General features: G+C 36.5%; 1 protein-coding gene across 1 annotated transcript in view; it reads left to right on the top strand.

Moving 5' to 3' along the window:
- The window catches only part of CNTLN (centlein), a 191,104-nt gene extending 174,561 nt beyond the window's left edge, over window positions 1–16,543 (top strand). Inside the window, 5 exon segments of the mRNA XM_086869809.1 lie at window positions 6,964–7,035; window positions 7,037–7,150; window positions 8,446–8,523; window positions 14,082–14,086; window positions 16,374–16,543. Of these exon segments, the coding sequence (XP_086725935.1) occupies window positions 6,964–7,035; window positions 7,037–7,150; window positions 8,446–8,523; window positions 14,082–14,086; window positions 16,374–16,470 (366 nt within the window). The 3' untranslated portion in view covers window positions 16,471–16,543.
- Window positions 16,544–26,641: the final 10,098 nt, after the last annotated feature.

Below are 26,641 nucleotides of genomic sequence, written 5' to 3'. Positions count from 1 at the left end.
TCAAATCTTACCATTGATGGGGGTGAGATTATAAAATTTTATGCAACAAGCTTACTAATTTCTGTCACTGTGTCTTATTATTCTTACTACATTTTAACTGAGTTTTTGGGGTCTGTGGTACTAAGTGCCAAGGAGCGTAAGTTTTGTATGCAAATACTGAAATTGTCAGGCCCCTTTTATATTGTATGACTTGAGGAATTTTCAGAAAAGCCACAGTGGGTTTAGATTTAGTAGCTGAAAAAGAAATACTGTGCAAATCTCTGTACAGGTCTTCAGATGTGTGTTTTGGGATGTTACAGATTTCACCTTTTCTAGTTCACAATCTGTCAACCATAGCTCAGAGCCATGGAGAAGGCAGGGCTGGGCTAGGATGTTGGACTGCAAACTGGAGATAGCTTTTGCTATCTCAAATAGATAGCAAAATAACCAATAGGATAGAAAAGAATGATAATATTTTAAATTACTTTTATGAATTTTTCAGATCTTGTCTGTTATAATCTTAATTATGTACATGAATCTTAATTATGTTCATGTGTGTTCAGGTTTGCCTGTGTTAACTGAAAAATCAGGAAATTGTGAAATATCAGGTTGTAGATGCAACTGTGATATCACATTATTTTACATTCAGAATGAAATTTCTCTATATTTATGTATAATGGAATTATTTCAGGTCATCAGGTGAGGCAGTTTTTCCAGGCCATATGTGCTTTCATCTTACACTTATCACTGTGAAGTTGTGAGCACTATTCTCAGTGCCAATCAACATAAGACTGTTTAATTTAAATCATATATATTGGTATGATATCTAGCTTTAGAGGATTTCTTCCTTTCAGCTATTTATTTAATTAGATTTTGAAACTTTGCATCTCTGCTAGCTTTTAGGTGTCACACAAATGTTCTCTTAAATGTATCTTTTTGATTTTTGAGTGGTTTAACAAATTCAATGGCTTGCTGGTTTACTTTATTCTTAATGAAAAAGATAATAAAATCATATCTTTGTTCCTCCAAGTACACAAAACTATGAGACACGTAGTTTGAACACGTATATTAATAGCTTTTAGAATCACAGCAGATATTGTGACTTTAGACAGGTAAATAGAACCAACTCATCACCTTATAAATGTGGCCAGTGTGACATTACTAAAATAATGTTATTACCACTTTAATATTTGGCTGCAGAAGCTTGAATACTGAACTTGGTGAAGTAAAGGTAAGTCTATATGTCCTCTACATCTTTACTAAGAGGGCATCTGCTGGAGTCTCTAAAAATGACATGTGATCCCTGTGAACTGTAAGAATGAAATCAATCTCATGAGGCTTTCTTATTCCCTTGAGTCAAAATGCTACATGTTATAGCCCTAAGCAAAACAAGTCTGTTGTAGTGGTCTTTTTTTTGTGTCTTGTCTTGTCCCTTTTCTGATTAAAAAAGGTTATGCCTAAAGGTGTATTTTTTTCAAGTGAAGGACTTGAGGTAATTTAAATAACATATATAAATATATATTAAACAACATATATAAAAATGAAATTATTATAGAAGAGTTTTCAGTCCTGCTGTGATATCAGTTTAAACATTATTACTGAAAGTACTTTGAAAGTGATTTTTCAAGAGGCAATAAAGAACAAATAACTATGCTTTCATTGAATATTTATCTCAGCTGCTGAAATGGTATATGACATTTATCTTTTTGTGCCATTTTGTCCATTTATTCTGTTTTGTTTTGTTGATTATGAGGTATTTGGGGTTGTAATATTTCTCAGCCTTTTTGCAACATTAGGATCTGGCCTAACCCTAAGCCAGCAAGAAACATTCCACCACAAAAGTAGAGTTCTTTAAGCTCAGTGTTCAGTTCTGTGAAATTTAGCTCATATTATTCAGAGACAGCTACAACATCTTCATAACACTTTTGACTCTTTAGGAAATTAACCTTGTTTCAGAAAAGATTTTTCCACTTAATTTTTGGTTTAACACTTTGAGCCATGTCCATTTACTTTTCTAATCTGCAAAACAAGTGAGTTTCTAAAATTACTTTTATCTAAAGACACCTCCATATTGAGCTACACACACAATACTACATACAAAATAGTTCTGTATATTCTATTCTATTCTATTCTTCTGTATATTTGTGGTTGGTTGACCTGGCCAGCAGCTAAGCACCACACAGTACTTTGTTGACTCCCTGCTTGCTCCCTTCCCCCAGTAGGACTGGGGAAAGAATAAGAAGAGCAAAAGTGAGAAAACTTGTGTGTTGGTAAGGACAGTTTAATAAAGGAAAGAAAGGGGGATAAATCCCCAAGGAATGTAGATCAATGCCTAGCCAGTCTCTGAGCTGACAAATCACCATCCCCCTCAGATTTTATTGTTAAGCAGCGTATGTGTGAAATGTCCCTTTGATCACTTGGGGCCAGCTGTCCCAGCTGCGTTCCCTCTCTACATTTTGTGCATCCCAAGCCCACTTGCCGAGGTGACAGCATGGAAAACAGAAGACCCTAACACTGTGCCAGTGCTGCTTAGCAATGTCTGGTATGTTATCAGCACTGGTTTATTTACAAATCCCAAACACTGCACCTTAGTAGCTGCTGGAAGACAATTAACTCCATCTCCATTTGAGCTGTAAGATAAGCCAGCAGGAAAGAAGACTGGCCTGGTTAGTAGAGACCTTAGGCTCAAACTGCTGACAAAAAAAGGTGTAGCATCTCTGGAAGGATGAAAAGGTAATTTGGGGGAACTAAAAAGATGTTGTAAAGTATGCGGAGAGAAAATTAGAAGGGCCAGAGCTAAACTGAACCTTAATTTGGCTACTGTGGTTAAAGACTAGGTGATACAGAAGGTCTCTTCCAACTTTGATGATTCTGTGATCTCAGCCACATGCAGCACACTGTTATTACTATTGTACAAAATACAGTAAAACTTAAAATTATCCATGACTTGTGAGCCACTTGTGAGCCATGGACTCTGCCATGATATCTGCACCAGTGCAAAACTGAAATCTGGCTTACGTAGGTACAGTGGTAGCTAGCGTCAGAATTGGTCTTGGGACCATTAAGTTTTATTATGCTACAAACAATAATATCGTGTAAATTAAGATGGTAATTACAGGAAAATTTTTGGCATTGCCTTGTTCATAAAACATTATTTAGGGCCATTGATCAAATTATGTTAATTCCAGGATCAACGAGTGTCAGTGTTTTGGGATGTGAAGACCTTATTAATAGTGTGCTGTCAGGGCCTTTTTGTCACTAAGGCTACTTGAGTGTTTAATTAAAAATGACCTTTTAATTGAAAGAAGACCTTTGTCTTTATACATCTCAAAACTGGCAAAAGATGTAGTGCTAAGAAGTGATTACATGCTGAGCATAAATTTGAAAACAATATATTTTTAAAAATGAATATTTGAGGTAGTGAAAATAAAGTAAAAAGGCTTGTAATGGATATATTTCAGAACTCTGTGTAACCAAACATCTGTAATGTATACTATATAAATGATATGGAGTTGTTTGATAATTCAACAATTGCTACTGATTAAAAAGGTCTAGTAACTATAAGGTCATTTTGTGAGATTTTTAAGCTTCTTTTTTTTATAGTCAGATCAGTGGCAGTTGCACTGGTCTAACAAGAAGTGGTATAGAGTCATTTTAGGAATTAATCAAGAATTCCTATTCCAGTTGGCTGGTAGCAGCAAAATGTGTCCCACTGGAATAGCTCTGATGGTAATATCTAAGTTAGGAAAATGGCTTTGCTAACAAAATATTCTATAAATTTGACAGAAAAAGGAAAAAACAAAGAAAAAATCTCAAATCCTGGTGTTACTGGTACTAATAAAGGCATTGTTATAAATCAGTATAGTACAGAAGTCATGTATTGCACTGATTTCATTTTAGGTAGCTTGCATCACCAGTGTGATACCTTTTCATATTTTTCATTATTCTGTGCTGCCTAGGTGTGTAGTTCTGAGTTTCATATTAAGTGTTAGTGAGCTCTCTACACAGAGTAGGTAGACAAAACAATTCCTTTTCCAGCTCGATATCAAGGATGATCGTTACAAATTTCAGGCCCAAAAGCATAAACAATGGTGGACTGAAGAGAGAAAATAAGAAGGATGGGACTTAATAATCTGAAGCAATGATTGGACAATTAACTCCATAGGCAGATGGACCAAAGCTTATAAAAGTGTGAGACCTCATAACCAGTTGTCCATTTTTTTAGGTCCATCTTGGGTGTAGCCCTGGCCAGGGACTAGTTCTGCCCAAGGTGTATCCTTTAAGGCCTTTTAGTAAATACCTACTCTATTCTTAACTCTGTCTAGCCTCTGTTCTAGGACAGCCTTCTCAAGGCATCATATGTATGCTTATTAGTTTAAAAATAAGCAATTTGAAATACAGAGAGGGAAATGTTTTAGTTCAAAATCTACTCCTAGCTCCAGAACACATTGGATCAAATTCTTAATCACACAACAATGTTATACTGGCTTCAGTACACTCATTAGCAAAACCTATCCTGCTTAGTTCTTGAGTTTTGTACTCAGTTTCTAAAACCTGTGTGGCTTGAGACTGAACAGTTCTATATTGGAGCATGAACAAAGATATAAATTAAATCACTAATAAGTAATAATAATTAGCACTTGAATACATTAGGATATGACAGATGAGAAAATATCAGAAGAAAAAACAACTTAAAATCATAGGAAGACTATAATTTTTTAAGGCACTTATTTAGCGACAAAATTTATATCATAACATTATATCAATAACATGAAGGAAGGAGGTTCAAAAATAGCTAGTCTCTCAGAGTCCAATTTGAAAGTCCATAAAATAGCCTTATTTTTCACATATGGTTTGTGCTCCACATATGCTTTAGTGTATTTGAACTGCTCAAGGGACAGAGGAATTGAAGTACAAGCCCTCCATATGTATGATCTGCTGTGATTATATATAAAATGTATCCTTGCATAATAAAATCTACTAGCTGTAATTTTCTTTTTCTTTGATTTTTGTTTAAACTTGCTTTTTCTTTGTTCTTTTTTTCTTTTTTTTTTTTTTAATTTTTATTACTTTTGTTTTAAATTGATGCTATAGATTCTTCAGTGTCTTTCTGGCACCTTCATTTCTGGAACTGTGGGCTAAAAGCCAATTACACTGGAGTTGCAGTTTCTGGATTCCACTGTTGCTATCAGCTTGTTCATTCATCAGGAACTTCTTTTGCAGTTTGGATTTACCAATAACATTTACGTAATAATGTCAAATAACTATTGCCTGGCAATGTTTCTGTGATTCCTAAGGCATTCAAGTGGATGTTTAACATTGTTTATTATCATGGGTTTTTTGTCTGTTTTTGGTTATTTATCATTTTTTGGTAGCCCTTCCAAGTGGCTTTGTAGGTAATTTTCTTTGTATTTTGCTCCTTTAATTTACATTTCCTCTTTGCATCAGGTTATAAATGTGCATATTCTAGAGTGATTACTTATGCCTGAGAGACATTTCTTTTTAAAACATGGGAAGCTGATTCAATTTGATTGAAAAAGTAGTGTTGAACTTAATTTTCCATTCTCAAATACATCTCCTATATGTTGCAAGAGACAATTTACTGTTATACCATTCAGATGGTACAAAAACATATCATTTATCTGTACTTTTTTTTCCTAGTGTGTGCTTTTCTTTTTGGGGCTCCCTCTTCTCTTAGTCTATTTCCTTCTATGAGCTTAGTTCAAGTTGCACTAGGTCCTTGCCTATCACATTTCACGTTTCTCTATTCCTCTCAGCTCTGCACTTGCAGATAGGTTTATGTCTGAAATAGTTTGTTGGAAATTCTGTGGATGGAGGGACCCACACTTGAATCAGAAAATTGGACAAATTTCACTGTATCCCCTCTCCCCAGATTTGTGGCAGTATATTTTTATTGTTAATAATTAAGCTTTATTAAATGCAGAAAAACATTAAGTTGGGAAGTGGTAGAAAGAAAACAATCTTGGAATTGGATGAGTCTTTACCCAAATACTTTACCCAAAATGCCAATAAACAGGCTTCATAATCCTGTCGTCAGTTTCTGTGAAATGAAGGCATTCTGTATTATAAGAATTTGAGGAGCTGATCAGCCACTACTGAGATGTAAGATGAGCTAATAAGATGAGCTTCACTAGGATGATCAAGAGAAAACCTTCTTCTCTCATTTTAAACTCAGCCAAGTTGTCTGTGTTGACAATCACAGTTCTGATTGAGTCATGGAAGTTGAATATTCTAGGAGGATCTTCTGAAAATGGATTGCTACTCTTGTTTGTTAGTCAACAATTTTAAAATAAAATGGTCTTGCTCAGCTTTTGATGAAATCTTTTTGTCATAGTAACATAAATATTAAACCAAAATTACTTCAGTTATAAAACTGATGAATTACACTGATGTTGAGCGTTATTTCATTTAACCAAAGAACTTAAGATATAGGAAAGGTAGGAACTCGGTAGCCAGGACAGTTTTGAATTACCCTCTCTTGCTGGGAAACAAAATTTCAGGTTTTGAATAAAGAGGTGTACTGGTGTTTCTGCATGCAGAGAATGTCAATAAGTTTTAAAAAAATTTTAAAAAAAATTATATTTGACCACAGTGAAGCCTAGCACTTATGTTCTTACTTCAAGAACATTTCTGTTAGACAGGGTCAGGAAAGAATTTTGATTGATTCTGTGGAAGTTGCTTTGTATTACTAGTGACGGCTTTATAAGAATAGTTACTTTGCTAAAGATATACCAAAACAGTATGTACATTTAAGAACATTTTTTGGTTTACTGTATTAATTCATATTTTCTGTTCTAAGTAGCATATTTTTTAATATCCCAGCATGCATACTGTTGAACCAGTAACACAGAATGAAGATAATTCCCATCTAAAGGGGCTTAGGCTAAACAATACTGATTTTTCCATCTTATGTGAACTATTAAAAAAAATAACAGTACAGTATTTTTTGCTTATGTCTTCTAGACTCTAACCAGAGAGTTACACCACAGCGTACAAGAGCAGAGAACAAAAGTTAAACTGGCAAAAAAAAATGGAAGAAATGAAAACATGCAAAAAGGGTCTTTCCCAAGAGAGTCTTCAGTTGGCAGCATCTATCCTTAATGTTTAAACAACTGATCTTTACGAAATACTACAAGAAGGAGATGATGAGGTAAGTTATTTTAAGGACTTCAGTAAAAAAGGCGTAGATGAGATGATTCTGACTATATCCCTCCTTGAGGAAAAGGATTTGCAGGTAAAGATTGAAATTTCATTGTGCAAGACACAGCACAGAAATCAAGAAGGATTTAATCTGAATGAAAAGGTTAGGTTAGAGGCTCATAAGGTGGCAAGACTTATGGCACGTATAAATATAAACATACTGCTTTGAGCATGCTTATGTAGAGATATTATTCAGTATTTTCCTTTCTTGTGAAACTATTTGGCAGGATTGTACATTTTAAAGAGACTTCTGCATTGAAGAAAACAAAATTAGGATGTGCCTTTCTGCGCCAGATTGATTTTGTTGATACTTCCTTTCTGAATTGTTGCTATTCAACAAATTGTGATACCTATTAAAGGTATTTCTGGTAGACAGATTGTTTCTGGGTGAATTCAATGCCTTTTTTTGTTGATTCTATCATACATTTTTCTATAAAATATTTGATAGTGTTTCATCAAATCACACTATTAAATAGATGCAGTGATAGGACATCTTATCCAGATTTATTTAGTCCTGATCAAATCATAAATGAAAAAGCCTGTACAGTTAATTTAGCAAGTGTCTAGGAGCTGCCCATTATTGTAGCAGTACTCTGGTGATGACTTAGATTTAGCCTTGTTGGAGCTTTATATTAAAGAGGTTGCAAAAAGGGAGTCTTCCCGTTGGTTAAACAATAGTGCATAATATGTGTATGCACTGATAGGGGATTACACTCATGAATACAAATAAAATGGGCTGGTCCCTGCTCTGTTTACTAACATTTGTACAACCCTATAAAGTGATTCAGTTTGACAGAGTTGTTCCATGCTTATCTCATTCTCAGAGTAATTTCTACATCCTGTATCATTTTTAGTCACTGTGAATATATGTGTAAAACACATAAACATAGTTAACTCTAAATATAAAACAAATTTATTAGACAGGAGATGAATTTACACTACACATACACTACATATTCCATCAATCAGTACATAGACTCAGGCACCTTTATGTTGAACTCATACAATTTAGACATAGATCACACATACACCAGCGTATTCATATGAAAAGAACATGTTATGCACATTTCTAGAGGCATGCACAGACACAGGTAGGCTTAAAAATTTAATACAGCACTGATACTTGATGAGTATGTTTCAGATAACTAATTTTGCAAATGTGATTCCGACTTCCACATGCTGTATACTTAATGTACACTCAGTTACACATTTCCTTTATTGCTCCTGATGTTTTTCTATTTTTAGGAAACAGAAAAGACAAAAATGGAATTGGAGAAAGATAAAGAATGTCTATGGCATATACAGAAACTTCTTGAAGCACAGGTGCTCAATTTATATCATCCCACAATGAATTATAACTCTCTGTGCTGATTAGCTAAATTATTTTAGATTGTAATTGATACATTGTATTTTTAATTATGGTGCTGTTGATCTCAAGCTATATTGTGATGAGCAATGTGAAAACCTTGTTTTGTAGCATTTCCTTTGTATTTCTCTTAAAATCAGAGTTACTGTATAGAACTCAAAAGGTGTTAATCAAGGATTTGTGATAGTTAACAGCTAACTTAAGGCAACATAACCAGTAAAACAATGCTGGAGAAAACCAGCGCAAATCTTGGCAAATGTGTTAATTGAATTTTTGAAACACTGTATAATGCTTGCTAGAGTGAAAATGATCTGTTCTCTCATACCTCTTAGGAAAAAGAGACTTTTTTTTATGTGCCTTTAAAGTTACTAGTTGTTATGGACACCTGAGGAGTTCATGGGTTTCTGTGACCTTTTACTGTGGACCTGTTTCCAGTCAATTCATGTTTTCCTCATAGCCAGACAGCTGTTTATTATCGTGTCTTCTCGCATTCTCTACAATATTTTCTACTGAGACCTCGAGCAGCTTGTTAGTGGGAAGTAAATATTGATTTGGCATCCTGTCAATGCAGAAAGAATGAAAAAATTTCCACCAGAGGCCCCTCAAACATTTTCCTATCGACATTTTCTGGGCAGAGAGGAAAGCTGCATAGAGGATGACAAGTCTGAGACTAGCAGAAATCCCTGAGGGGTCCATTGAGACTGCTGCTGTGACCTGTGTGATACTTTTTCTTCTCTTTCAAGTCTTTTTTTTTTAATACACAGAGAGTCTGCTGGGATGCTCCCCTCTTGTAAGTGATCAAGGGCAGTTTATTGGCAGGTGAGAGCCCAGCTTTTCTAGCCATAGTCAGCTTTTGTTTGGACATCACTGACAACATACACTGACTCTTAAAACTTTTCTGTTATATTTTTAGTTGTCTCTTTTATTTAAATGATGGGCAGCTGATATCTGGACAGAAATAAAACTTGATTTTTAAATACAGTGTTTGTAATGCATATTCACTAGCATGGGTTCATTGGTGATGCAGTTAATGTGAATGATTGAAAATATTTTGATTGTCATTTTAAAGGAAAAGTCACATCAGATTTATGTATTTTACCATCAACAACCTTTGTATTGAGATTGTATTCTCTGACCAGATTTCTAAGAAATAACAGATTTTCTCTCTTCCATTATCAAAACTTACTACCATGAAGACTGCTTAATTGCTGCAGCAGAGGAGATAGAAATAGCAGTGTGCTTTTACTGGTGTTGTCAGAAAAACTAGTATTTTAATTAAACCTCATAATGCTACATGAAACTCAGCATTAAAAACACAATTATTTATATTCACTCAATTGCCTTAATTTTAAGAGTGTTTTAAAAAATGTATAAATTTCAAGATTCTGTTCCTACTACTATGAACTCCAAAATATGAACCAGATTAATGGAATATACTGAACACTTCTCATTCTGTTTTTCTGTTATTTGGTAAATTGCTAAAAAACTAAGCAGAATTTTAACCAGGGGAGGGACAGTGAAGGAACTGTTGAATGAAACTAGGTATATTAAGATTGCAAACGTTATGTAAGGATAGAAGAGCTCATTTCTCTTAGCCATAAACATTTGTGTACAAGTTAATAGTGATTTTCTGTGATTTTTGCTCCATCTTGTGGGGCTCCTCAGAAGAAACACTGAGGGTAGAAGTAATTTTTGGCAAGCAAACCATTTTTAGAATTGCAAGAGGATTATAGTGGTTTTGGGGAGCAGCCAGCTCTGCTTTTCATTTCTGTCCATGCTAAGGCACATAGATGGAAAGAATTAAGATTTCTTCATCTGTATTTGAGAGCAGCTCATGGAACAGCTCTGTGTCATTGCTTTACTCATATCTTGCAGAGTTTGGTTGCGGTTTCTTTTAGTAAGCTTTGGTAATATTTCTGATCAGCAAATTAAAGCCCACGGTGAAATGTAAGCTTTCTGCAGGGTTTTGCTCACAACTGACTGCCTGCTACGAGTTACATGTTGGCAAACTGTGTTATCCATTTGCATCTTGAACAAAGATGCAGAATTGCCCTTTTCTGTTATTCTGAGTAAACGTTCAGTGGAAAATTGCATCAGATCACTTAATATTGCAGTTTGATATAGTGTCTTTTTGTGCCATTGAGCCAGGACTTTGGAACGTAATTGCTCAGCAGTATTGATTTAATTGCCTGGGTTTATTTGTGGACTCCTAATTATTGACTGGAGGTAAATTTAATGGAGAAACCTTTATGAACACTGGGAAGCTGCTGCTATTGCTGTTATACATAATGAACTGCATCATATCCCTTTAGATCATTCTTCAAGCTAATTTTATTCTACTGTGACAGTACGATAACATTTAAAATGTCATAGACATTTTATTTTTATTACTGACATACGCCATTTTACTGCTGCACTAGAATTTTGGGGGGGACTGAGCGAAGCACTAGTTGCTTTTTACTGTCATTTTATAGATTCCCCTAAAGTGTAATGATAAAGGATACCACAAGTCTGTTTTCACTTCATCTGTACCTTTATTTTGCATACTCTTATGACTTGGAAAAGTCTCATATCTGTCAGCTTTACAAGAATATTAATATTTTAGTGATATATTGAATGTAATGAATACTCTTGCATTCCTGAAACTCACAGTTTGTGTCAGAGTTTGTGTCCTTGTTTTATCAACTACTATGTCAAGAAACTAGACCACTACTAAGAGGCTTATGATTTGGAAGAGACATCTCTGCATAGCGATGTTATTATGTAAACAAGAATCATATCATAGGAATGTATAGTCATATTATAAACTCAGCAGATCTGGCAAAAATCACTTTTTGTCTAAATATACATCTTGAATGGCCAAGAAGTGGGTTTTTTTCTGTTGTCTCTGTATTTATACTGTATTTATTCTAACATACATGTAACATTCTGTAACATTCATGTTCTTACTATAGAATAAAAGAATAAAAAAAATCATCTCAATAACTGGCACTGGGATAAAAGGAAAAGGTTCTCTGGCCTGTGAAGGACCTCTATGTGGAGAGTTTTCACATGATATCTGCTACCTGCACATGTGTAGAGGCATCAGACTAATTACACACTAATGTTTGGGCTTGGGACAAGTCTCACATTATAGACATTTGAGCTTTTAGTGCTTCATATTATTTAGGGGAGAGTAAGTATGATTATCTCAACATGTATGTGTGTTTACATCTTGCAAGGCAAGTGATGAGGCTTTTACTCACTTTATCCCTCATGTCTGAGTGTGTATGTCTTATAAATTGAGCCTGGCTCTTTATAGTAATACTCTCTTCTTGTAATCATAAACACTCTCCCTAAAAGCTCACACAAAACAGCAATCTTTTCTATCTTTTTCACGTCATAAGAAACTTATGGCTAAGCCAAGACAATGACTTCTTCTCATGTAACTTAAACATGATTTCTTATACTACCCTTGGCTTTCATTTACTGTGACTTTTTGTAAGGAACACCATCTGAGAAAAATCTATTAATAATTTTGTGAGTACAGCATGGTAGTCCAATCTAGATTACTGCCTGAAGTCTCCAAGAATTACTTTTTAATGAAATGCAAATCATCTGCCTAAGTTTTCCAAGCACTGAAGCAGATGACAGCATTGATTTAGCATGTCCCTGTGAGATCTACAGCAGCACTTGCCTTTCCTCCCTCATGCACTCCTTGGGATATGACATCTCACACTAAGAAAGCTGCCTAATAAAATCTACTCTCATGTGACTTCATTATGGATCTAAAAGCCATATTCCAATAGTGAAAACCTCTAGAAAGGCTCCTTTCCCTATATTCTATGGGCACTCTTTGTGTAACACATCTCTAGAATAGGGTTTAGAACAGTATATTCACCAATCATCAGTTAGGATTTTCCCCAACTCCTTTTTAGGATTTTCACTGGCTTCTAAATGCATATTTCTGTTGCTGTCACCTGGGAATGGACATTAATGACCATAGCTGTTTCCTTCCAAATTTCTTGGCTTGTAACTTGACTGCTTTGCTTTCATTAAGTTTTGCAGTCTGACTGTGTCTTTGAACTGCTCACACCCAGAAATGTATATTCACCCACACACAAACACCTGGGCACAATCACCACTGCCACCATCACCAGCTGTTTCAAGTACCTGAACCTTAAAAAGTAGTACCAGCACTGTCTGAGCCACATTCTGGGTACCGTTAGCACTGATACCAGGTCCTGGTTTTCTTCTCATTATGAGAGGTTAGTCCTGTACACTGATAATCCATTATGGTATAAATCTATGTTTTATCTCATGCACACAAACAAAACTACATTATATCACTCACTCTGAACTGAAAACAAGGAGAAATTGCCTTGGTCACTCTCAAGATAAAAATACAGATAGGCACATATGTTTTTATATAATGATGTATATGTAGCCACCATGAAGCAAAATAAGAACAAAGAATAAGATAAAAACCAACAATAAAATGAAGTATTTCTCTTTCTTTTTTCTTTGTTAATTTTGACTTTTATTTTTTAGTGAAATTAGGATGTTTTAGGTATTGGTCTTAGTGCCTAGTTTTATTTCATACTATGTTTTGTGGTGCACTTAATTCAATCTAAGGCAGCTCTGCAGTGTGTTTGAATAGTTTCTTGTTGGGAAAATGTATACTGGTGATCTATATGGGGAGGTGTGAAATAGTTGTAACCACTAATTTACCTAAATACTTTTATTTTTATGCAAACACATTTTAGAGTTTGTGAAGCAGAAGCTGGAGTAATGCTACACTCTGCAAATAGAGATGCTGCGTCTCATTAGAAAAGAAACATTGGCTTGCATTCATTATAAGACTTTTCACTGGCAGATGGGTGTATATTTATGCACTTGTGCTGACAGAGACTCAGACATGTCGTTTAAGGTCAATAAATATTACTAGTTTGGTTTTTTTTAAGGAAGAGATCTCAAAAAGAAGCTAACTTAGAGTCAGAATAAATAGGTGAGAGAAGGAGAATTAACTGACACTTTTTCTGACTCTTTAGGATCACATTACCTTATATACACCAAGATATCTGTCTGATAAGTTATGTAAGAAATATGCCTTTCATTCATACAGCTTCCTACTGTCAAAGAAGAAATTTGTAATTCTGGGAAGTCAAATAAATAAAATTATTTTAATCCAGATGTAGTTTGCCCATTCAGATGTTGTGAAATCATACAGATCAATTAAATACTACTTCTGTTAAAGCCTACCATAGTGTACTGATTTAGCATTGCCACAATTAACATTAAGTGGGTTGTGGCACAGATATTGGTAAAAAAAATCTGAAAGAAGTATCATTCTGTATTAAAATATCTAATTATCAGTGGGGAAAACAAGCTTTCACTCCTTAGGTGTGCACTTGGCCCTCACTGAACTTCCAGAACCTTCCCCAAGCATATGGAACCTTTTGAAGCTGGGATGAATGCTTTAGAGTAGAGATGGCTTCAGTGGTTGTGAAGTTCTGGGGAGAAATGTAAAGGGAAGTTTCCCAGGATAGTTGCAGAGCCATCATTAAAAGTAAATCTGATAAGCTTCTATTAAAAATTAGGACTATAGAGATCATCCATTTCTGGGTGTGTGTATGGAAAAAGAACCAGAGAGAAACATGCAGCACTGCCTTTGAAACCAACAAATGTTGAAAGAATGACATAATGTTCCACTTTCAAATACTCTTGATTTAAATGAATCACTTAAATGGGAAGAGTTCTTGAAAGATCACTTTGCTATGACATGGAAGCCACAGAGAGTAGTGAGCAGCAACTAAAATGTAGTTAGAATGATATGAGCCAGAGACATCAATAAGAAGCCATTCATCTCAGGCACAGCATTAAGGAGGTGAAATGTATCAGAAATGGATGAAGCCAAGTTAGGCAAGAAGAATTAGAGACTTTGAGGTAATGATACAGTGTTCTTATAAAAAATATACTTAGAAAAAGAGAGGAATTAGAGTGAACAGGATACTAGAATCAGTGTTTTTAAAGCATAGTAGCAACTGAAAGTCCCGGAATTTCAGGTAAGATTATGTCTTATATTATAGAATAGATTTGTGCTCAGTGAATTTGAGCCCTCTATTCCCCAAAAAGTCATCACAATAGCACACAGGAGGAAGCTGACAGGTGTAGAGGTCTTCTAGAAATTTCTTACCACACATGTACATTAATTATGACAGATGGAGACATGTCTGGCCAGCAAGAACCAGCCCTTGAAAACCCCCTTTCCTGCGGGGGAAAAGGGAAAAAGGAAATAATACATATTGTTGTCCTTTTTCTCTAACTACAAAGTGACTGTTGAGCAGCACGTAGGATTGCCATTGTATCTCTTCACAATACATGCCTTCTATTAACAAGATTTTCCTTTTGTAGATTTTTTATGACATGTTAGCAATTATAAATATCAGTATATAGATTCATGTCTGTATATCAGTCCAAATGTTACATTTTGCATTTAATGTGCTTTTATGTCTGGGGTCTTTATTTGTTTCTGTTATATTTTTTGTTTCACATCAATGTCAGAAACAAGCACTACTCTGTCTGGTGAAAAGACCATACCATTTTCTCTTTCAGATGGAACAGAGGAATGAAAAAATGAAACTAGAGCAGCAATACTGAAGTGTGGAACTAGACAGGAGTTCTAGATTGAAAAGTGTTGCTTTGAACTAAAGTTGTGAAACACAGAGAATGATGATTACCCAGCAGCTTGTTCCACCAGATTGTATTTTATCTTATTTATTTCTGGTGGCTTTATAATGTAAAATTATCTCTCCTTCTGAATGCACTGTTAGTTTTGGTGTTGTACTGACCCCTCAGTCACCACGGATCTCACCATGCAATAAGGTGACAGAGATCTGTGAAGCTGATAGAGACTTTTCAACAGTGAAGAAAATCTGTCCTGTTCTCCTCTGGCACAGCACTGGCCACTCTGGATGAAGCTGCCAGGACCGCTGTTCTGTACCACCTCTAAAAATACTTCCCAATAGTGCACAGATATACCAAGACTTTAAAAGAAAACCTCTGTAAGCATTAAAGTAATGACACTGATAAATATACCAAATCTAGTTTGAAAACACTGGTTGTGCAAATGCATCTTTTATATCAGAGAAGTTAAAAGAAGTTTTAATTTTTCTCTGTAGATATGTCAATACAATTTTTTGGTATCATGTTTTAGAAAAGCAGACATTAGTGTCACATTCCCATTAATGCAGTATAATGGAGGTTTGGGATTTTCCTTTGCTTTGGGAAGATTCTCTGTGGTTTTGTTTTGTTTTGGGGTTTTGTTGTTCATTTTTTGGTGGGCTTTTTTGTTGTTTTGTTGTTGTTGTTTAATTATTTACAAGGTTTTGTGTGTGAGTCTAAGGCAATTTGCTACAGCATTGAGAATTATACTGGTAGTTCTGTCTCTTCCTCCTGAGAGTAGTGAACTTACACTCATACACTACCATTTCTGCATGCCCTAGAGGTGACTGTAACCTTTTATTGATCAGCTGATTGAAGATAAATGACAGAGATGCTGGTACTGCAGTTTACATCATTAACATGGTCAGTAAAGCATGAATTGTTCAATAAGGAGTTTATCTTTTTTCATTTTACACTGCTCTTTTATCATTTTTATGATAGAGAGCAAATTTTCAGACACTAACCAGGCAGATGAACTTTAAAGATCAGATATGTGTGTGTGGTAGTTGTCAGAAGTAAGTGAAATCTGATAGTTTAAAGATATTTAATAAATGTATTTCACATGAAGAAAATAAAGTTCAACGATCATTTTTCTTACTCTCTTTTTTGCCTCATACTTAATGGATGATGTACTGGAAAAATTAAATGAGAAGAAAAAATTGGTAGAAGAGTACAGTTCCCTCATGAAACACATTGTATGATATTGCTAAAATTTATATTTGCAAAGTGTGACTACAGTGTGTGTAGTTTCCTCATGTCTTTCCTCTTCTCATAAAGAACTGTCAATATGCATGTTCAATACATACACAGAAACCATGAACTAATTAATTGTTGAACAAGAGGAATTAATTAAATTCCTATTAGAAAGCAATGTGGTATTTGATTCCTGAAAAGAAAAAATGCTCAAAATCAATGCAAAGCTCAAAATTATTTTCCTTTAAATGCAATGCCAGTGAACACACGTGCAGGTTTTGTAGAGAGATGTCTTTGTTATGACTAGTACACATCTGTACAATTTTGAAAGAACAAAAAGCAGTCAAGTAACACCTGATTATACTAATCAGAACGGTAGAAGTAGGATCTACAAAGGAACAGTATCACTGGGATTTTAAATTCCTAATTTCTTTAGCTTCTTTGTAAAGTCCAACTTTATGATATATGCTACATAAAAAGAAATGGCTTTGTTAGAAAAAATGAATGATTGTAGAATAAAAATATTCTGTGTGGAGTAATACAGGAAAAGCTGTATTTCTTCTGAGCATACTAGAGCATAATTTGTGCAATATATTTAAAAGTTCAATAAAATTAAATTTTGTCTATTATGGTTTTTTTCACTAGTAGATCCAGTTCTTTCTCAGTTAATAAGTAGCTGCAAGCTCTCACTTGCCTTGGGAAAATAGTATAGAATTTTAGTCAGTTATTTCCACCAAGCTTTCTCTGGCAGTACTAGCAAGTAATTGCTGTTCTTCACATTTTTGATCTTAGAGCTTGAATTCCTCTGGACCAACCCACTGACAAAAGAAAACAAGACAAAAGTTTCTGAGTTCATGTGTTAATAATGTTTAGGTCTCATATATGTCTCATTTATGGGTATATTTTACAACAAGCTCTTTTACAACTGATATCATTATCCATATTGGGTGGGGAATCAAAGATCTATTTGGACTAAGTTCACTCAAATGAAGCATGAAGCAGAGGTTTTCTGCATGTCAGACCAGTGATTTTCCTAGGATGTAATCATGTATCTTCTAATTTATGGAGTTCTCTATTTGATGTCTCTGACAAAAGGAAGACATCTCTAAACTTCTGCTCAGCTACACCTGGTGAACACAGGAGCTTGAGAGAATTTTTATTGGAATTAGAGAAAGCCATGCAAACATATTCCACTTGCACCTATAAATTAAGACTGGGAACAAGCCCTGTGTAAAAAACCTGCCACATCTTTAGGAATGGTTGACCACCATCTTTTTCATTGCAAGAAACAAGGGTCATCATGTGAAACTGTGTGGGGATATATTCAAAATAAGCAAAGGGATGCCACTCACATGCGAATGAAACTGAATTGTTAGAAGTAGTTGCCTCAGGTTTTACAGAAGCTAAATATTTACCTGGATTCCAATGCCAATAAAATAATGACAACAAAAATTAAGAAGATAATCTGTCAAGACGTGGAAATCATGCTCTTAGGTTGTCCAGTAATTCCAGCAAGATGTATTGAACATAATTTCAACAAAATCTCTATTGCAGCTTAGTGAACAGAGCTTTGAGAGGCCAAAGATCTCTAAAAATTTATCCCCATTATCTTCATTACCACACTGCCAAACACCTGCTGGTGGAAGTTGGATTTTGGTGCTGGTCTTTAACGCTTGATCTTTTGTCATGGTGAAAATTCAGGGAGCATCAGCTAACTGACATAGAAAGTATGTCTCAAAAAGAGGGAATTTTCCAGACTACTATCTTTTTCTCATAACTTAAACATCTTGTTTTACTGCCCCAGAAAATTTCTGTATCTCCTGGGCAACTGAATATGAAAAGACATCTTTTCTTGGTGCAAGAGTAAACAAGAACACTGGATAACCAAATTATTATCTGCTTCATCTGAGAGGGCAAATGGAAATCCTTAAACACAAGTGGATACTGATTTATACACAAATAGTCCTGAAAGTATAACACCACTGTCTTTCTGAAAACTTTGCTGGAAAGTTAGCAAAATATCTTTGAAGATCTTTCTTGTCTAAATGTATTTCAATGGTATTTTCATTCAAAAATTATTTTCTTCTCTAATTTGATACAAACTAACAAAAATTGAAATACCAGTCAACATTCTTCAGACATAAAAAATTCATGTAGTTTGAGAGCAATGAGGATAGTACGGACAACAAATACTCCAAAGAAAATAAATTTTTGCCTTTTGCTGACACAAATGTTGAGCTCTGTCTGTGATGAACATACTAGTTTTTACTACTAATTTCATCTCTCCTGCACAAACAGAGCAGAAGATGGTCTATGAAAAGTTCGTTATTACTGTAAAAAGATTAAAATTAATTATTTTGGTTATATTTTATGAATATTTGAAAAATCCCCTTACACTACAACCAAGCTCATTTCATTGAGTAAAGAACTGATTCTTATTTGGGGAAAAGCATTAGTTCAACACTTTCAAGGTGATATTGCTAACGAAGCTAAACATTAAATGTAATAAAAGCAGTGCTCTTTTGAACTACCAATGCCTACGGACATCCAGAAAATCCACTTAATCTGTTTTTCTTTTGTTAAGGTAGTTTTCTCCCCTGGTGCTGCCTGATAAGGCCTCTAGATGGCAAACTTTCCCAAGAAATGGGCTCAGAGCTTTGATCCCTGCAGCCCCTGAGATAGTGTCAGGTTGGGCTGTCCCTCCGGCACCAGCAGCTGATGGCTGTGCATGTGAAATTAATGGGCTGTTTACAGTCATTACGTACAGTGACACAAGGGTGATGCCCTGAAATACTTCAACTTTTATATTCATACAAAAATTTATGCATATATATACAAACACGTGTGTGTGTGTGTGTGTGTGTGTGTGTGCGCGCACGCGTGTGTGTTTATGCATGTGTTCATTAAATATGAAATACGCAATGTTGTATGGTTCTTCAAAGTTGTTTAAATGTTTAGCCCTTTCAAAAGTCTTCATTATGCACCATCAGGTCCTCATGAGGATGTGAGAGACTGAAACATTAATAGTTAGTGTTTCAAACCATCAGGTGTTTGGCTGTTGATGCTCAAGGAAACAACCCATGTGCAGGGGGTGTGAGCACCAGAGGGTGACCATGACAAATCAACCTTTGCTTAGCAAGAAGCTAGGGTTTCAGCTAGATAAGGGAAGAGGCTGATAAGCAGATCGTGTGAGATGGGATAATGCTTTTAATTCTAGAAGTGTCATTCCTTACATAACTGTCTCAGTTGTAAAACCCCTCTCTCCCTCCCACCAGGAAAAGCTACTGGGACATTCATATTATTCATCCCTTCTGATGGAGTGTAATTGGCTCTATTATACTGATGTGAGAGAAGGTGTCATAAACCACCAAAGACCCCCAAAACATGTCCAGAGTCATTTCTGGGGCCTTCCACCAGAGGAATGGGCATGTTCCACAGTTTTACAGTGTGATTCACAGTGTTGCATCAGACAGCATGAAAGTCTGCACCCCAGGGAAAGCACCTGGGTGCTCTACCTGAACTTGAGTGTATATTAACCTGTTGAACTTTGTTATGGTCTTTGTTATCATGGTCTTCCCCAGATCAGTAAAGACTGTGACCATCACTTCAACCAATAGAAATCAAAATTGCAACAATGAAGTATCATTGATGGATCCACAGTTGGTGGTGTTTTTCTACCACTATCATTTCTTCTTATTTTTTCTCAAAATATATTGTAAACCAGACTGAAAAATTCCAGTCAATGCTTTAGTAAGTACCTTGTTGTGTCTGGATATGTTGAAGTTCAAGTTTATGAAAAGCCTTACTTCCTTTGTTGGCGTCTTAAAATTTGCCACATCTCCCAGACTGAATTTAACAACATTCCCCTAAACCTCCACTGCCAAGTGGATTGGGACATAACTGAGATCTGCAAAGATAAACTGAGGGCTGGAGCACCTTTCCTATAAAGAAAGACTAAGAGAGTTGGGGTGGTTCAATGTGGAGTAGAAGAGGCTCTGGGGAAATATTGGAACAGCCTTTCAGTGCCTAAAGGGTGACAACAAGAGGGCTGGAGAGAAAGGGTATGTTGTAGTAGTAGGACATGAGGGGATGGCTTTAAGCTGAAGGAGAATGTGTTTGGAGGAAGCTCTTTAATGTGAGGATAGTGAGGCACTGGCACAGGTTGCCCAGGGAAACCCCATCCCTGGAATTATTCTAGGTCAGGCTGGGTGGGGCTCTGAGCAACTTGTGGAAGGTGTCCCTGCCCATGGCAGGAGGTTGGAATCGTGGTCTTTAAGGTCCCTTCCAATCCCAAATCATTCTATGATTTTTTACCCTAAAATGTAAAAAATTAAAGTCAAAGTACCTGGCAATAGTCACTTCCCACATTATGTTTCTGTAGTGCCATCTGTTTAACCCACATAAATCCTAATTTACATTGATTAGGAATAAAGATACAAGTCTTCCTAATGATCTCTTATACCAATGGGATCCATTTTTTTCTGTACTGAGGATTCTCTGTCAGAGAAGGCACTGTGTGTATCTTCCCATGTGCCTCTGGACTTCCTCATTGGCTGAATGGGTTGCACTTTTCAAGGACAGGTATTCTAAATGAGACTGAAATGTAAGTGTAAGACCAAATAGAAGGAGTCCAGGGAGAGAATCAAAACATCTTAAAGTATTCATGTAGCCATCATGTAACATCTCATTTTTGTATTCTTGAAAGGAAGAAACTTGTTTGAAGCATTATTTTTTCTCTGTTGTGTATCTGTTCTATAATCACACATTTAGAAATTAATTAATTTGTGTTGCTGGCTATGTTAAGGTTTGTTTTTTTCCTTCAAGATTGCAGAAAGGCTAATGGAGTCAGGAAGGTCTGAATTTTAATTCTGTCATACCTCCAGCTAGGTTAATTCTCTTTTCTGTTTCACTTCTACTACTGAATTAATATCTAGCTACACTACAAGCTAAATATCAGAACAAGGAAAACAAAAGCTAATTTCCATTGTTGTGTGCCATTGTTGTGTGCATCACCATTGGATTGCTTCATGCGATTTAATATTTATATGTAACTAGTTGTGCTGGTTTCACATTGATTGACATTTGGGGAAGAAGTAAAAAACCACTCACAGAAGTGATTTCTCTGAGAGAAGCTGCTGGGAGCTTCCTCTGTGCCTGGAAAAGGCCAATAGCTGTTCTGAGAGCTGACAACATTTTGCACCATTCAGGAATTAGATCCGCCTCTGTGAGATCCACATTTTAAAAACACCAAGCCCAGGAATCTCTTTTCTCTTTGCTTCCAGCCTCAGAAGGTATCAGAGCTGTGGTGAGGCCGGCCCCGCTCCCCTGTGGCCTGTGCGGGGGTTGGAGGCTGTGGGGCAGTGTCCGCAGGCCGGGCCGGGCCATGGCTGCTGACACTCACAAACACCGCACTCCCCAGCCTGGTCTGCACCGAGCTGGGGCCCACCAGGCCTCGGGAGCGGCTCCAGTCAGTCCTGTCTGCCCCCCTCAGTGGCTGTCAGGTGGAGGGAGGGGTCCAGCACAGCCTGAAATCCAACACCATGATTGCTAGGGCCACTGCCCACGGCCATCTGCAGGCCTGGTAAGGTTTAACCCTTTCAGTGTACAGATGAGACCTGCAGACCACGACTCCCCCTCAGGTGAGAGAAAAGGACAAAGTGACAAAGGACACGTAGAAGACAACGTGAGGACACTGAGGTCACTAAAGAAAGAGTAAAGCCTTAGATGGATGGTGAATGAGGAGATGCCTTAGTGTTTGGCTGAAACATTCTTTCAGTAGGGCCGTGGAGATGAACAATGATATGCTGAAATATCTTTAATTCATGAGAGAGTGTGGAGGAACGAAGTATTCTAACTGTAAATGTGAGCAGAGGCATCCATTGAAGGCAGGCAAATGTTGGAGTAGCTGTGATCCCATGAGAAGCTTGAACACAGAGAGAGAGAGATGAGAGTGATGAAGATCATTTGCCCCCAGGGAAAGAAGAAGCCTCTGTTCCCAGAGATGATCCCAGAGACAGATGAAGAGAACCTTTGCCTTTGAACAAATCATCCTTAAAATAATAATCCATGAATTCATGGCCCATGGACACACCTGTGGGAGAGCTGTGAGAGAGCTGTGAAAATGGGAGGGGATTCATAATTGCAGAACTTTTCTGGGTGGCTGCTATTTGTGAAAGTGAAGAGCCATGAGAGAACTGTTTCTTGTGAAGTCTCCATGGCATGGCATGAGAAAACTCCTCTTCCTACAAGAACTGATGAAAAGACTGTTGTACAGTTGGTACTGCTTTAACATCCCAGGTTTTGTCTCTTAAGTGGTCAGTTGGGAAAGGAAAGAAGTCAGGCAGGGGGAGGAAAAGTGTTCTGGAGGTTTTATTCTGATGCTTCTTTTTCTTGTAGTCCTGTTAATGAAGTTTCTTTATACCTTTTAAGCCTGTTTTGCCCTTCTCCTAATCTGTATCTCACAGCAGGAAATGAGTAAGTGCACTGGTGATTTTAGCCAGCACTAAACCCATCATGATTATTTGGTGCGTTGTCCAGGAAACTCAAATTGGCAATTCTAAATCACTACACTAGTATTTAAAGGGAATATGATGGTCCAGAGCCAGGTGAGCAATGGGTCCCGCTCTTTGAGGATATTGACTCAGTATCTTGTTGTTTAGGTCAAGATAACAACCTTTCTGAGATAAGTGGAGAAGTATTCACATCTTGCTCAGCTATATATAAGTGCAGTATTCTGTGAGGGGTTACTTTACAGCACATTTAGCAGGCTAGGGAAATTTAAGGTTTCTGTCTTTGTGGAAGAATAAGTTTATCAGATTAAGAGCCTATTTGAAAAATCTCTATCAGACAGTATAAAGGAGAGGTTCAAGTGACTCTGACCTGTTGAACCTATTGCAGAGCACAGATTTGACATTTTTCTGGTACAGGAAAACTCCTTTGGTAAAGGAATCACACAACACTATCTGTAATTCAACAAATCCCAGATTTTGAGGGATGACACGTCTCCTTCATTATTGTTTGTTACGGAGGAAAACAGAATTTTAGCATAAAACACTTCAATTTGTATTTAAAAACAGTACCCAACCTAGGTAAGGTTGATACTTACCTAGTAAGAAGAAAGAAGAAATTATGTGATAGAGAACCCACCAGCTCTTTGATCAAGAATTCTCACAGCTCAAGATTTCCCATTGAAATTTTTTAGATTCCGTTTCAAAGCCTGATATTTATGAGTGTCAAAAAAAAAGAGAAAAAAATCCCTCCCTGCTGGTAATGAAGGCTGTGAGCTAGACAGAACTTGTAAGTCATGGTGTGCAGGTAGGGACAAAGCACATGAGTGGACCTCAAGCTTTACAATGCATCTTTGATTTATCTTTCCACGTTGTTCATTCTTCAGAAAAACTTTTTAATGTATGTGTCAAGTAATAACCTCAATATGTATGATAATTATTGAAAAAGTAGTGCTATTTCCTTATTCTCTTTGATCTTTCTCTAGTTTTACATGCACAGATTACCTTTACCCTCTTAGCTACAACTTTGCTTTGGGAACCCATGCTGAACTGGTTTTCTCAAGGGATTTGCCTTTATTCTATAAGGAATTTTTCTTCTGTTGATAACCATGCATCAGAAATTACTGTAGCCAGCAGGAGCTCTAACTATAGCTTATCCATGTACAAATCAAGGTTTGAAGGTGTCAGTTGAAAAGATAATTATTTTTACACTAAAAATAATGATTTTTTTTTTTTTGTATTATCTACCTTTTATGAATGCAAATTGGAGAACAATATTGACCTTCTAGAAAAGCTTGGGTGAATGTTTATTCAACCATTCACTATCTTTATTAAATTTAATTTGGGATGTTACACTGTAGTTAAGCTGCTGATTCTGAAGTTCTTTTTCAAATTAGAATTTTTACATTTTGAAGAAAATAATGTATGAAGAATGAAATCTGTTATTTTACTAGAAGAATATCATATACATCAGAAATTTGGAGAGTGCAATTCTGTGCTCGCTGTACTGCCTACTCTTGAGCATCTGGCTCACGATAGGAATGTCTCTTGTCAGTTTCTCTGTTTTCGTGCGTATTTTCCCAGGTCTTAGAAGTTTGTGAGGCTACTAGCTGGCACAAGCATGACATGATCTACCTCTGGAGACCTGTGGTGTTTAGAACAGGACAGTTTGACACAGATACTGTGTGAGATAGGGCTCACCCATTGGCCTCTCTGGGCCCTGAAATGTGCCCTTTTCAGGAGCACAGTCTCCTCCAGCTCCTGGATCCAGGAGCTGTGGGAGCAGGCTGCTGATGGCCATACATTGAGTGACAATCATCAGGCAACTGAAGTGGTGACTCATGTCCCGCATCAGCCCAGGAAAGCCAAACAGGAGACAGGACTGGAGACAAGAATTCCTGGGGTATAGTTCAGTTTGGGCTGAGGTACTTTTTCCTGCTTTTCCTGCAGAGCATATTTCACTTCCCACTTCAGCCCATCAGGCTTCCTTGTGCTGCTTCTCTCTTAGCTTTGCTTTGATTCCTTGCTCTTTCTTGGCTCCTGCTGTGCTTCCAATCTGATTTTCCAAGCCTTCACAGTTATGATTACATGGTTGTGAAGTCAATGAATGTTTGTATGTCATTGTTGTGGCTATTGTTGCATTTGTTTATTATTTTAGAAATAATCTACATTTGCTAGGAATGCCTGTGAATGTTAGTTTGAACTAGAACTAAAAAAAATCTAGTGTATCAATTCAACACTGACTGAAGATCATGATCTTTAAAGGCAGCAAAATGAAATGCCGTGGTCCCTTCCTTATGGGAGATTTCATGCTGTGTCAGTTCAAAGGGAAAATAACCATATATAGTGATATATAGTGATAGATAATTCTTTAAATATTTTGCCAATAAAATTCTCTCCTTCAGAGGAAGTTTTTAGTGGGGCTTCCTATGGAAGGAAGTGCCACAGAGTAAGTTCTCAGCCTTCTAATATGGAGACAGCCATTCACTGCAGATAATGTAGACTTCCCCTCCAAACAATGAATGAACAGGGAACATATTGTTTGCAACTGATATGAGTTGCCACTAAGTGAAATAGGATTCAGATGATCTTTTATTTTTTCAGGACACAGAATTTCTCGCATCATTCTGATCCTTTTCCTTTTTTATGCTTACCACTTCCAATTCTGTAATTGAATTTAAAAAAATGTTTCTACAAAATTTTAAATTAGTGTATGTTGGACATACATGCTATAAACTCAGAGAGGTAAATTAGGAACTGAAGTATTAAAGTATCAGTTAGCTTATTTAGGTATATGACCTTGTGTCTAACACTGGATGGCTCTGAAGTACACACTATGGAGCCAAGTAGGGTACAGGAAGTGGCTAAGTTCCATTAAAAGCTTCATTCTGCATAGAACTAACTGGATAAGGGGTTTTCATGGTATTAACCTCTCCCAAAATAGTTCTCCCAAAATCTCTTTAAGGTGCTATGCAAAGAGGATTTGTAAGTCATCTGTGAGGTCTGATTCAGAATTTATCCTGGCATTATGACTGAAACTTAGCAGGCACTTAATATAGTGATGATTTGAAAATTTATATTGAGATTCCAAGGCAGAGTACAAACTCTATCCTGACACAATGTGGGATGAGTTTCTGTCTGGTTTCATGTGGAGCTGTCTTACCTACTGACTGACATACACATTTGCTGAGTTGAATATATGCCTTCTATTTAAGGGGGATATTTCAATAATATTTCCTGTTCATTAAAATGAAGGATTTGCTGTGGTGCAACGCAGATGAGAACACGATCTGAGCCTGTGCTGAATTTTAAACATACAAGTCCTCTGGGTATTAAATATCCTCTTGCTTCAGAGATGACCATGAAAGAAGAATGAAGAATGATGCTGCAAAGTAAGCATCAGATGACTGTCAAGGTCTCCTTCCTGCCTTCTCATATCTGTGCCTAGTGTGTATTCTAGAGAAGAGAAGAAAAACATTCCATTTTGGGGTGATTTTGAAGAAATCATCCAGCCTGAATTTTAAGTTTTGTGTTTTTCTTACTCTTAGAATCTCTATGTCTTCAGAAGTCTTGTGTTTAGCAGAGCAATAAAAGGGCAGGATCCCTCCTGTTTTGTACATGTCAAAGACCTTGTCAAGTCCCTTGTAGCTGCTATTACACAGAGGCCATCTGT

Source organism: Cyanistes caeruleus, chromosome Z, assembly GCF_971803275.1.
Source record: "Cyanistes caeruleus chromosome Z, bCyaCae1.hap1.1, whole genome shotgun sequence".
Lineage (NCBI taxonomy): Eukaryota > Metazoa > Chordata > Aves > Passeriformes > Paridae > Cyanistes > Cyanistes caeruleus.
The sequence above is the reverse complement of the archived record's forward strand: the minus strand, read 5'-3'. Positions and strand labels throughout refer to the sequence as shown.